This window comes from Prionailurus viverrinus, chromosome A2, assembly GCF_022837055.1.
Source record: "Prionailurus viverrinus isolate Anna chromosome A2, UM_Priviv_1.0, whole genome shotgun sequence".
Taxonomy (NCBI): domain Eukaryota; kingdom Metazoa; phylum Chordata; class Mammalia; order Carnivora; family Felidae; genus Prionailurus; species Prionailurus viverrinus.
Genome location: NC_062562.1, coordinates 126,173,719 through 126,185,722, shown reverse-complemented (window position 1 = coordinate 126,185,722; position 12,004 = coordinate 126,173,719). Strand labels below are relative to the sequence as shown.

Sequence of the window (12,004 nt, the reverse complement as noted above, 5' to 3'; positions counted from 1 at the left end):
CCTCTATTAGAATCTGCTTCTGTTGGAATTGGCAGCTACGTCTGGGATAAAAGCAACCCAAAATGTCACACTCATCACTAGGTTTTCATCTCTTCTGTGGTTTTAACTTCCTAATTCTTTTTTGCTTTGTTAATGATGTGTGGCTTTCATACAGGTTTTGAAATATTTTTTCTAGCTATTCTAGTTCTTAATGATAATGTTGGTTCAAATTATTTTGATTATCATTATTGGAAATAAACTCTTATATTTACTTATAGGTAGTTAAGTGTTTGTTTTCTGCTTGTTTTCACTTTTGCTTTTTTGCTATTTTTATTTCAGATAGCTTCATTATTTCCCATGTATGTTGTGGGGTATATTGAGCCAAACAAATTTCAGAAGATCATTTATATGAACATGGTAATATTTTTAACATTTATAAGTCAAATATTAAAATAAGATTTCAGGGTTGATAAAACAGAACTGACTCTATTTTATGGGGGTACCTCCTCCAAGTAGTATTTAATGTATATGATGTTGATATTATCCAGAAGGAAAGATTATACTATTATATATCTACATCTATAACATCAGATAGATTACACTCTATCAACTATAGATGTTTTATGTTCTGTGAAACTTTAAACATTTTTAATGTTTTATTTATTATTATCATTACTTTTGAAACTGCCTTTTCTCCCTGAGATCTGAGATTTTTAGCACTTTGCATTAATATGACCCTGTAAATTTTATGTTTTTGCATTTTTAAAATCTTACTTTCTAAATATATATATATATATACATATATATATATATATATATATATATACATATATATATGTACTTCAGCTAAGAAAATAAAATATGGCCTTGTTAGTTATGGAAATCTTCAAGTAGTCCAACAAAAATAAGATTAGAAAATTAATACTTACTTTCTTACTATATTCTTTCTATATTCTTATTATAGTCTTTCTTACTATATTATTCCATCATTGAATCAATAGAAACAATAGTGTTTTTTCTGTTTTCTTTATAGCAAGTAGCAAATAGAGAAATAAAATGAAATTCTCCTGTATATAATTTATGGTGTTGAAAATACTTAAAACCTATCAGTGTGTTGAAATTCTATTATCATTTGACCAAGATCTACTTATGTATTTATCAATCTTATTTATGCATATAACATTTGTATTAGAAGTGACTATGCCTGTAGACAAAGTATGCATCATGCTGTTTATCTAATCACAATAAAACAGATGTTTCTTTTCCTCAATTTTCAGATTTCAGTTCTCCTTTGTTTTGTGTTGATGTTTGGAAATCCAATGTATTTATCTTCTTATTATTCATCATCTTTGTTAATGACATGGGTAAGTGTTTGCTAAGCTCCTGAAGATTTGTTTTTACCTGTCAAATAGTAGGTTTACCCATGTGATACAAGCTTAGGAGAATAAATAGTGCCCTTCCCGAATTATTGCTCACATGAAAAACTGTTTCCCAAATAATGCTTTCTGTCTATCTTATCCTTGAAAAATGAATACAATCCAAAATTTACCTCTTTAAGGCAATGCCCAAGTAAATATTTTAAAAACAATCATAAGCTAATAAGACTTACTTTAAAAATATGCCATCTATGATAAAAATTAGTTATTTCTTTCTATGTCAGTTTAGTACACTAGTTATTGCAGTGACACTGCCGTTGCCCAAAGCATTTTTGAACTCCTCTGAAATGCCTTCACAGACACAGATGGTGGCACATTCTTTTGAATATCCTCAATGGTGGCAAATCTTCATCTTTCAAGGGTGGATTTAATTTTTGGAAATGACCAAAGTCTTGTGAACAAGGTGGGTGATTAGGTCTTGGGTAATATAGATCTTGATCAAAATATGGTGTGACAATAAAGTAATTAGACTGATTTTCTTGCACCATAAATTATCTCTGGAAAAAAATTTATCTCTGAAGGCAGTTTAGAAAGAGGAGTTTCAGACTGTTTTAAGCAATGGCAACATGATGAGAATAATGCATGTGACTTACTTTCATGGGATAACACTCATTTGGATTATGTATTTGGAAGGGTGGTTCAGTAAATTCGTTTTATTACTTTAGAGTCACACTTCTAATATTCATGAGCCAGAGCATGGAGTGTTTTCCTCCACTGGAATGTTATTGGGGTATTCTCTTTTTGTAATGATTAGAAATGATATGAACCACAGTAATACCAAAATGTGGCACTTTTCCACATATGGTACATAGATGGGCTCTTGGGCTTTCCCCTATATTTTAATATTTTGGTCCCCAGCCTCTTTTTCCCCCCAAATAAGTAATCCCTACTTTTTCTCTCTCCCCAAAAACCTTTCAGCATTTTGTCAAATTTTGTCAGTATTACTGACAAGTAAATTACTTTACAAGTAAAATATTTTTACTTGTAAAATATACAAGTAAAAAATTGTAAAATATACTTGTAAAATATTGTCAAATACACAAGTAAAATATTGTAAAAAAAAAAAGTATTTTTACTTGTATTACTTTACAAGTAAAGTAATTGTAATCATCTACCCCTTTTTATGAAAGCATTTTGTTTTGAAATATAGCACACGTGTAGAAAACTACATAAAACAAATGTTTTATGTACTTAGTGCTGACTAGTAGTGATAAATACTGATTAATGAACTGTTATTTGACAAAGTAACTTAAGCTGCCGTCAAGTCAAAATTAGAACTTGTCTAACCATTCTAGAAGCCCTCTGTGTGTCCTGCCCAATTATAACTCCCTTGCACTGCTCTAAAGCAGGAATAGCTGTCTTGATTATGGTAATTACTCCTAGCTTTCATTTATAGTTTCATCAATTAATTTTCTATTTTTACCTACAGCTTTTCTATATATCTTCCTGGTTTTGTTTCCAAGAAATTTATTTGTTAAGAATTCAGGTCATTGAACGCAGCACAGGAAGGTGCTGTGGTCTAGGTTTTGCTCTTTGAATCCTCATTGGGTGATTTTACGTCTTCCTTTGCCTTCTTTATTTATAATACAGTTTATCCTCGAACAGTGCAAGGACTAGGGATGTTAAATCCCCATGCAATTAAAAATCCACATATAATTTTGATTCCCCAAAAACTTAACTACTGGTAACTAATGTTGACTGGACGCCTTGCTGATAACATAAGTAGTCAATTAACATGTATTTTGTATGTTATGTGTCTTATGTACTGTATTCTTAAAGTAAGCTCTAGAGGAAAGAAAGTGTTATTAAGGTAATCATAGGAAGAGAGAATACATTTACAGTACTGTACTGTACTTACCAAAAAATTTTAGTTGACACATGCAGTTCAAACCTGTGTTGTTTCAGGGTCAACTGTATATTAATAATTAGATCTAAAACTTGGACAGGTTCAGATTTGATTCCTTTGGCAAGTCCATAGTATTGTTTTTTAGCAGGAGGCGCATAATATCTGGTGCCTCTCTTTTTATGGCGGCAGCCATCAATGCTTAGTACCAGATCCACTAATTAAATAGGGATTGCAAAATGGTGATATATCAATCCCTCACTTACAGTTCATATAGGAAAATAAAGTACATGTCCAAATGAGGGAAGTTGGTATGAGGTAGAAAAATATATGAAGAAATAATGGCCAAAACTTTTCCAATTTGATGAAAATTACCAACTGAGATATGAAAAATCTTGTTGAATCTCAGTACAAGAAACTGAGAGAAAGCTAAATAAGGCACATGATAATCAAATTGCTCAAAATTAGTGATAAAGAGAAAATCTTAAGAACAGCCAGAGAAATAAGACCTATTAAATGTAGAAGAACAGAGGGTAAGGATGTCAAAAGATTTTTCATAAGAAAAATAATGCAAGCAGTAAGATAGTCAAGCAACATCTTTATAAAATACTTAAAGAAAAAAAACATTGGGAATTTGTAATTATATACCCAGCAAATATATCCTTCAAAATGAACACAAAGACTTTATGATCAGCACATTTTCACTAAAATAAATGTTGAAGGGGAGTCCTTCAGATGGAAGAAATAATATATTAGATGTCAGTCTGGCTCTACACAAACGAAGGGCACATGCAATAGTAGCTAAAGGTAAATATGTAAGGTTTTCCTGACATTTTAAAAAATATTTATTTATTTTGAGAGAAAGAGAGAGAAGATAATGTGTACATGTAGGAGAGGAGCAGAGAAGGAGAGAGAGAATCCCAGGCAGGCTCTGTGCTCTCAGCATAGAGCCCTTGTGGGGCTCCATCTCATGAACCCATAAGATCATGACCTAATGTGAGATCGTGACCTGAGCTGAAATCAAGGGTTGGATGCTTAACCGACTGAGCCACCCAGGTGCCCCCCTGCCATTTTTAACCACATTGTTGGACTTTGGGGGCATCATGCTCTGTGAAATAAGATAAATACTATCTTTAAATTTGTATCTTCAGTTTCTTTCAGCAATGTTTTGTAGTTTTCAATGTATTAAGTCTTTTACCTGTTTGAGTTTATTCTTAATACTTTTTTTCAGAGGCTATTACAATTACAAATGGGATTATTTTCTTAATTTCCTTTTCAGAGTTTTCATTTTTAGTGTGTAGAAATACAAAACATTTTTGCATGTTGATTGTGTGTTGTGCTTCTTTGCAGAATTTATTTATTCCAAGTGTGTGTGTGTGTTTTCTATGTAGAAAATCACATCATCTGCAAACAGAGATAATTTTACATCTTCCTTTCCAATTTTTTATGCCTTTTATTTCCTTTTCTTGCTTAATTGCTGTAGCTAGGACTTCCAGTACTATGTTGAATAGAAATGGTGAAAGTTGGCAACCTTGCCTTCTTCCTGATGTTAAAGTAAAAGCTTACAGTTTTTCACCATTCAGTATGATGTTAGCTGTGGGATTTTTAAATATGGCCTTTATTGTGTTGAGGTAATCTCCCTCTATTCCTAGTTTGTTGAGAGTTTTTATCATGATAGGACACTAATTTTTTCCAAATGCTTTCCCTACATCTATTGAGATGATCTTGTGATTTTTAATCCCTCATTCTGTTAATGTAGCATGTTACATTAACTGATTTGCATATGTTGAACCATCCTAGCATTGCAAGATCTCACTTAATCATGGTGAATGGTCCTCTTAATGTGTGCTGTTAAATGCGATTTGCTTGTATTTTGTTAAGAATTTTTCCATTTATGTTCATCAAGGATATTGGTCTGTAAGTTTTCTCAGTGTCCTTGTCTGGCTTTGGTATCAGGGTCATGCTGGCCTTAAGAAATATGTTTGGAAGTATCCCTCCTCTGCAGTTTTTGAAACAGTTTGAGAAGGATTGACATTAATTTTTCTTTAAATGTTTGGTAGGATTCATCAATAAAGCCATCTGGTCTTTGATTTTTTTCTTTGTTGTGAGGTTTTTGATTATTTGTTCAATATTCTTACTAATTATAGGTATGCTTAGAGTTTCTGTTTCTGTATGATTCTGTCTTGGTAGATTGTTTGCTTCTAGGAATGTGTGTCTTCTATGTAATCAATTTGTTACTATATAACTGTTCACAGTAGTCTCTTATAATCTATTTTGCTTGAGTTTAGTTATTTCAGATGGGAGAGTATGTGTGATTCCTGTTACATCAACTTGACCAGAAGCAGTAGTTCCATCCTGATTGATTTTAATTACTTACTTTATTTTGGGGGTGAAATATTATCATGTTTCTAAGAATAAGAAATATATAAAAAGTTGTACTCAGAAAATGTCACTCCCCCTCATTCCCTCTACCTTTTCTCTCCAGTTTTCTTTTTACCTTTGTCCTGCCTTTCCTGTAAGATATCTCATTGGTTTTCTGGTTTTCCCATTTAGTTGTTTTTTCTTTTTTACACTAATAAATATTTTATATATATATATACACACACACACACACACACACACACACACACACACACATATATATTTATCATATCTCCTCTTACTTACATGAAAGGTAGAATACTTAGATAGTCTTCTGCACTTTGGTTTATCAGCCTATTGTATATATCATGCAACAACCTATCCTGGATACAATTCCTTATAATGTCATAGAGATCTTCTTCATGCTTTATATAGTTTCATAGTACATACTTCACTGGGTATGTTCTGTAGATAATTCAAATACTGTCCTATGTCTGGGCATCTAGGTTGTTTCCTATATTTTGCACTTACAAACAGGTTGCAGTGTATAATTTGGTACATTTATATTTTCTGTTGTTGGAAGCTCAGGAATCCTGGCTCACCTTGAGCTAACTAGATGCTGCAAAATTCTACTCCAAATCTAAGTAACACAGAGGCCTACGATTTCGGTTTCTTATAGGAAGCTTTTTCTTCCCACCCCAAACTCAAACAAATACCTTGTGAGCTTGTAGCAATGGCAGGAGGAGTATTCCTAGTCCTTGAGTATCTTTGTCAGTTTGGGTTGCTATAGTAAAAATACTATAGACAGAAATTTATTTTTCACAGTTCTAGAGGGTAGGAAGTCCAAGATCAAGATACCAGCCAATTTGTTTCTTGGTGAGGGCTCTCTTTTTGATTTACAGATGCCTTCACTATATTCTCACATGGTCAAGAGACAGACATCTCTCCCATGTCTCTTCTTATAAAAGCGCTAGTCCTGGGGCACCTGGGTGGCTCAGTTGGTTAAGCATCTGACTTCGGCTCAGGTCATGATCTTACAGTTTGTGGGTTCAAGCCCCACATCAGGCTCTTTGGTAACCGTTTGCTCGGAGCCTGGAGCCTGCTTTGGATTCTGTGTCTCCCTCTCTCTCTGCCCCTTCCCCGCTCACACTTTGTCTCACTCTGTTTATCAAAAATAAATAAATGTAAAAAAATTAAAAAAAAATAGTAGCACTAGTCCCATTCATGAGGGCTCTGCCATCATGGTCTAATTACCTCCCAAAGGTTTCATCTGTCACTTCAGAGTGAGGATTAGGGTTTCAGCACATGCATTTGGTGGGGGACATAAACATTTAGTTGATAGCACTGAAGGGTATGATTTTTGAGGACCCCAGCTTTATACATGTCTCAAGTCCAATTTCTTACCTTCCATAGCCCCAGGCCCTTTTCTGCTTTTGATGTAAGCCCATTGTTGCAACTTTATTCTGCAGTCCTTCTTGAAGACTACCCTAAGTTTTCTCCTACATGTTTGTTTTTTAAAGTCATCTGCTTTCTCTGGCACCTAGAAAATTCATTTCCTTTCTTATAAGTTCAGTTAGGTATGTTTTTAATATTTTGTTTTTATTTTTATTTCATCCCACTACAATATTCAACCCACACGGCACAATGCCTGGCGTCCAGCACCCACAGTCACTCTAGAGCACTTCTCCCCAGTCCCCTTCATCTAAATAAATTTCCGGTTCTAACAGCATCTGTTTTTCCACAACTGTGTGCTTCCCACCCCCAGGTACCTCTTAACTGTTTGTTTATTTGAGAGAGAGCATGCAAATGGGGGAGAAGGAGAGAGAAAGAGAGAAGACAGAGGATCCTAATCAGGCTCTGTGCTGACAACAGACAGCCTAATGCGAGGCTCACACTCACAAACCGTGAGATCATGACCTGAGCCAAAGTCAGACGCTTAAATGACTGAGCCACCTAGGCGCGCCCAGTTAGCCATTTTTTAAAAATTTAAAAATATTTTACTTAGGAATTTGGGGAGGAAGGATTTTCATGTTATTTTAGACCACTAATTTTGCTGGGCGACTTAACATATATCCTTGCATGGACACACCTCCCACAAACAACCCACACCCTCAGGGGAGTAACCTGCACAAGGCATCATAGCTAATTCAGTGAGGAATTAACTTGATTCTAGAAGCAACTTGCTGGGAATAAAGCATTGAGCTGTCACTAAAAGGAAATTTGCCATGTCCAAATTTTGAAAAATCAACAGTTAAGAAGGAAAATGACTGGTGATAGCCAAGATGGAAGGGGGTGGCTGGGTAATTTTTTAAATGTATCATTCATATAAAATGTCAATTTTATTTAATTGTTTAATTTTATATCATGTGCATTTTAGGTGATAATTCTAAAGAGAAATCAAATTCAAAGATTGGGAGTGTCTGAACTCAACTTTTGGGTAAGATTCAACATTTTTAAGCATTTCTTCGAACTTTTTATTTCTATAAACTGAATACAGACAGTATACTTTAAAACTCGAATGACTTATAGTCAATAAATCTTATAAATACCTACTGATATGGGGCAAGAAATAGTCCTTAGTGACATCTACAAGTGATTATCAGAAACGAGTTCATGTATTTCAGTACCACTCTCACGCCTCTCTTCCTTTACTTTTCACCCTGCTATATATACCCTTACTGCCTTGCTTTCTAAAAAAATTTTTTTTGCCTTGAGTTTCTCCCTTTAGATTTACTAACCTTCTCTTCAAAATAACTCAGCCTGTAGTCCTGCCCCCACTTTCTGTTTTTCTTTTCTCTACATCTGTCTATCATCTATCTGTTCTTCTGCTTCCCGTGTTAGACTATTATTTTTGTCCCTGTCACATTTTCCCTACAGTCTCCCAGCCCCTTCCTGTATCAACTCAGACACCACCTAATCTTCTTTTGACTTCTTCCCACATATGCAAATGGATGGCCCACGTTAATTCTATGTTTGTGTGTTTTGTTTCCAAGTAAACTCAGTATGCTGTTAGGTAGACACTACAATTACTAATTCTCATAATATTGGACAGGTGACACTCCTTTTTTATCTCTTGATCTTTGATGTAGATGTACACCTATGAAAAAGTAAAACCTGCCATATTGAAGAACTATGTGATTACATATGATATATTAATAGGGGAAAGCTGGAGAAGTTATGGTAAGATAAGGTAGATTTCTACTCAGAATGCAAAAGGACAAAGTGTATTGAGTTGCCAGTTACTCGCTACTGGAGGCTTTCTCTAATGGTGAAAATACAGAAATATTTGTGCACTTGAATTAGTGGATGATATGACTCTTCTAATATATGATTTTTTTAGTTCACAAAAATTAGCAGTTTTTTCCAAGGTGAAGCCAGGAAATTGATGGAAAATTCAAAGATCTTCATTTAATAACTGAACTCAAAGTCAAAATTTCTATTACAAACTGTTGAAAAATGGCAACAAACAGAATAACATCCATGGACATTTAGGAAATTCTGCCAAAGTTGTACTGAGATCTATTCTCTTCTTTTCAGTTTTAGACTGGAAAGAGTAAAAATTAAGCTTTCAAGTCAAGAATTCAAAGAAACAAACATCTAAGGAGAAAAAAGTTGAGATATAATTAATGTTCAAAACATTTATTTTTTAAAGCTGACAGAATTGATGTCAGTCTTTTGCAAAGGGGAGAAATAAATTTTAGTTATCTAAACAATACAAAGGATATTCTGGCCTTTTATGGCTTTTTCCCCATAAAAGGCAAAAAGGAAAAGCAAAGATATTTTGTGAACTAACACTTTTTCTTCCTCCCAAAAAAACTTTGCGTTTTACTATTCCAAGTAATTCTTTCATACCTGTGGAATAAAGATTATATTGCATATCTTACTCCATATGGTATTTAGAAGCCAATGTCTGAATGCTGAGTGTTCTCATTGCTACACTGTTTCCTTGCTTCTAGACACATACTTCTAGACCGATATAGATACATATGTATACATACATCTAATATTTGTATCATTGAAATTCCACAAGGAGAGGTAAAAGAGAGTGGGGCTGAAAATTTTTGAATATGTAATGGTTGAAGACTTTCCAAATTTGGTAAAAGACATAAATCTACAGAGTCAAGAAATGGAGTGAATCCGAGTAGGATAAGCCCAACAATATCCATGCCAAGACACATCATAATTAAATTTCTGAAAACTAAAGACAAAAAATCTGAAAAGCAGGCAGAGAGAAATGACATGTTGCCTATAGGGCAAAACTGATTCAGATTACATTAGCCTGAAACTATGGGGCCAGAAGGAGATGGTGTAACATTTGTCAAATGCTGAAAGAATTGTCAACTGCAAATTAAATGTCCAGGGATAGTGTCTTTTAGGAGTGTGGGGGAAATAAAAGACATTCTCAGATGAAGTTTTGAAAACTAAGAGAATTTGTTGCTAGCAGAGCAACTCTTAAAGAATAGTAAATGGAAGTTCTTGAGGCAGAAACTAAATGACCAGAAGGAATCTTAGAACATCAGGAAGAAATTAAAAAAAAGAAAAAAGAAAGAAAAAGAAAATGGATACATAAAGGAGTAAATGTAATATACTATTCTTGTGTTTTTCTTTTCACGTGTTTCCTCTTGGCTTATTATTTAGCTAGATGTTTGAATCAAATTTTAATTAATTTATTTTTTCTCTCATTTTTATTGATATGAGTTTTTGAGGCCATGGATTTTCTTCTGATCATTGTTTTACATGACTTTCTTCATTCCTAATATGTAATTTTCATGATCATATTTGAAAAAAAAAATTTTTGTTTCTCTTTCACTTAAGACCTGTTTTAATAGTAAGTTTGTTAATTTCCAGGAGGGAAGGACCTTTTTTTCTTCTAACTTTGTTATTAATTTCTAGTTTTATTACATCACGATGATAGAAGATTACATTTTTAGTTTGTGGACCTACTGGATGCTTTCTCTGTGACCTAATGGATGATAATTTTTTTGTGAATATTTTATGTGTGCTTGATGAAGGTGTATCCTTTATTAGCAAGACATATTTTGATAAATTTATCCACGAAATTTATTTTTAAATGTTTTGGTCTTTTATATCTTTATGTATTATTTGCCCACTGACCTCTCTTGTATTGAAAAAGTGTATTTAAGTCTTTTAATATTAGTGTGTTTCTGTTTCTCCTTGAAGATCCAGTAACTTCTGTTTTATAAGGATGGTTGCAGTACATAGATATTCATACTTAATTATATTTTCTTCATGAATTGTGTCTTTTAGTGTCAAAATAATTTCCATATCTAATGCTTTTTGGTGTGAAACTTAGTGATGATAGGATTATAAGCTTGAGTTTCTTATTAGCTTTGGTACATTTTTGCCGCTGTTTCATTGTCACGTTTTTGAATCTGTTTCAGTACATCTTTGTATAGCACAGGTCAAACACCGCTTTGTGAGAATTTGAAGATTTTTTTTGTGTGTTGTAAATGTTATATTATTTTTTGTATTTACAATTTCTCTACATATTTCATTACACATTTCTCTTTCATTTTTAACTTTCTTTTGTTCCCTCAATTATTGCATACTTGAAACTGTTTTTCTGTAATCTTTATACCTGAATGACAGATGGTCTAGATATAAAGTTCTTGGTTCCCACTTTCTTGAGTGTCTTGAAAATGCTTCTACACTGTTTTATCGCTTTTATGTTTCTTTTAATATGCATGATGCAAGCCAAATTTTCTTGCCCTTTTAAGTTATGTGCTGAGAAGTGTTACGGACTTTTCTTCCTTTTTAAGTTTTACTAGGCTATGTCTCGAGGTAGTTTACCATACTGGTCAATTTTCCCAATTCCTGGTGGGTCCTTTCCACATGTAAGTCCAGGTCTTTTATTTCTAGGAAGTTTTCTTAGATTGTAGTTTGAATACTAGTGTGAATTCATTGCTCAGTTTTTCTTTTTCAGGGACTCCAATTACAAACATGTTGCCTGTCTTCTGTTTCTACTACTTTCTATGATTCTTTTATTTCCTTGTTTAATCTCATTTTTATTCTTTTGTGGGTGTTTTTTTTTTATACTGTCTTCAGTGCCTTTTTTGAATTTTTATTTAAATCTCTGCTCCTTTAGTTACCTTGAGATTGTCTTCATTTTTCAATGGTTTCCCTCTTTTCTTCCATTTCTTTTTCTATATTTAATAAGTACTCTCAATTTTTTTCTGGTTTTGTCCATTTATGTTCTTAGTTTCAAAAAAAAATTATGTCTCTGAATGCTTATTTGAGCTTACTTAATTCAGCTTTTAATTCTGCATTGTAGTTTTTTCTGCTTTGTAAGATTTTTATCATTCATTTGAATGGATATCAGCAGCTGAAATGTTTGACTCTCAGTTTTGTTACCTTCTTATAGAAG

The 12,004-nt window shown here is 33.2% G+C and overlaps 1 protein-coding gene across 1 annotated transcript in view; it reads left to right on the top strand.

Annotated features, from left to right (window-relative positions):
• The window catches only part of DPY19L2 (dpy-19 like 2), a 105,305-nt gene that overhangs the window by 46,839 nt on the left and 46,462 nt on the right, over positions 1–12,004 (top strand). The window contains exons 10-12 of the mRNA XM_047851004.1: positions 319–396; positions 1,257–1,343; positions 7,997–8,056. Coding sequence (XP_047706960.1) covers positions 319–396; positions 1,257–1,343; positions 7,997–8,056 — 225 coding nt within the window. The remainder of the gene's footprint in view (positions 1–318; positions 397–1,256; positions 1,344–7,996; positions 8,057–12,004) is intronic.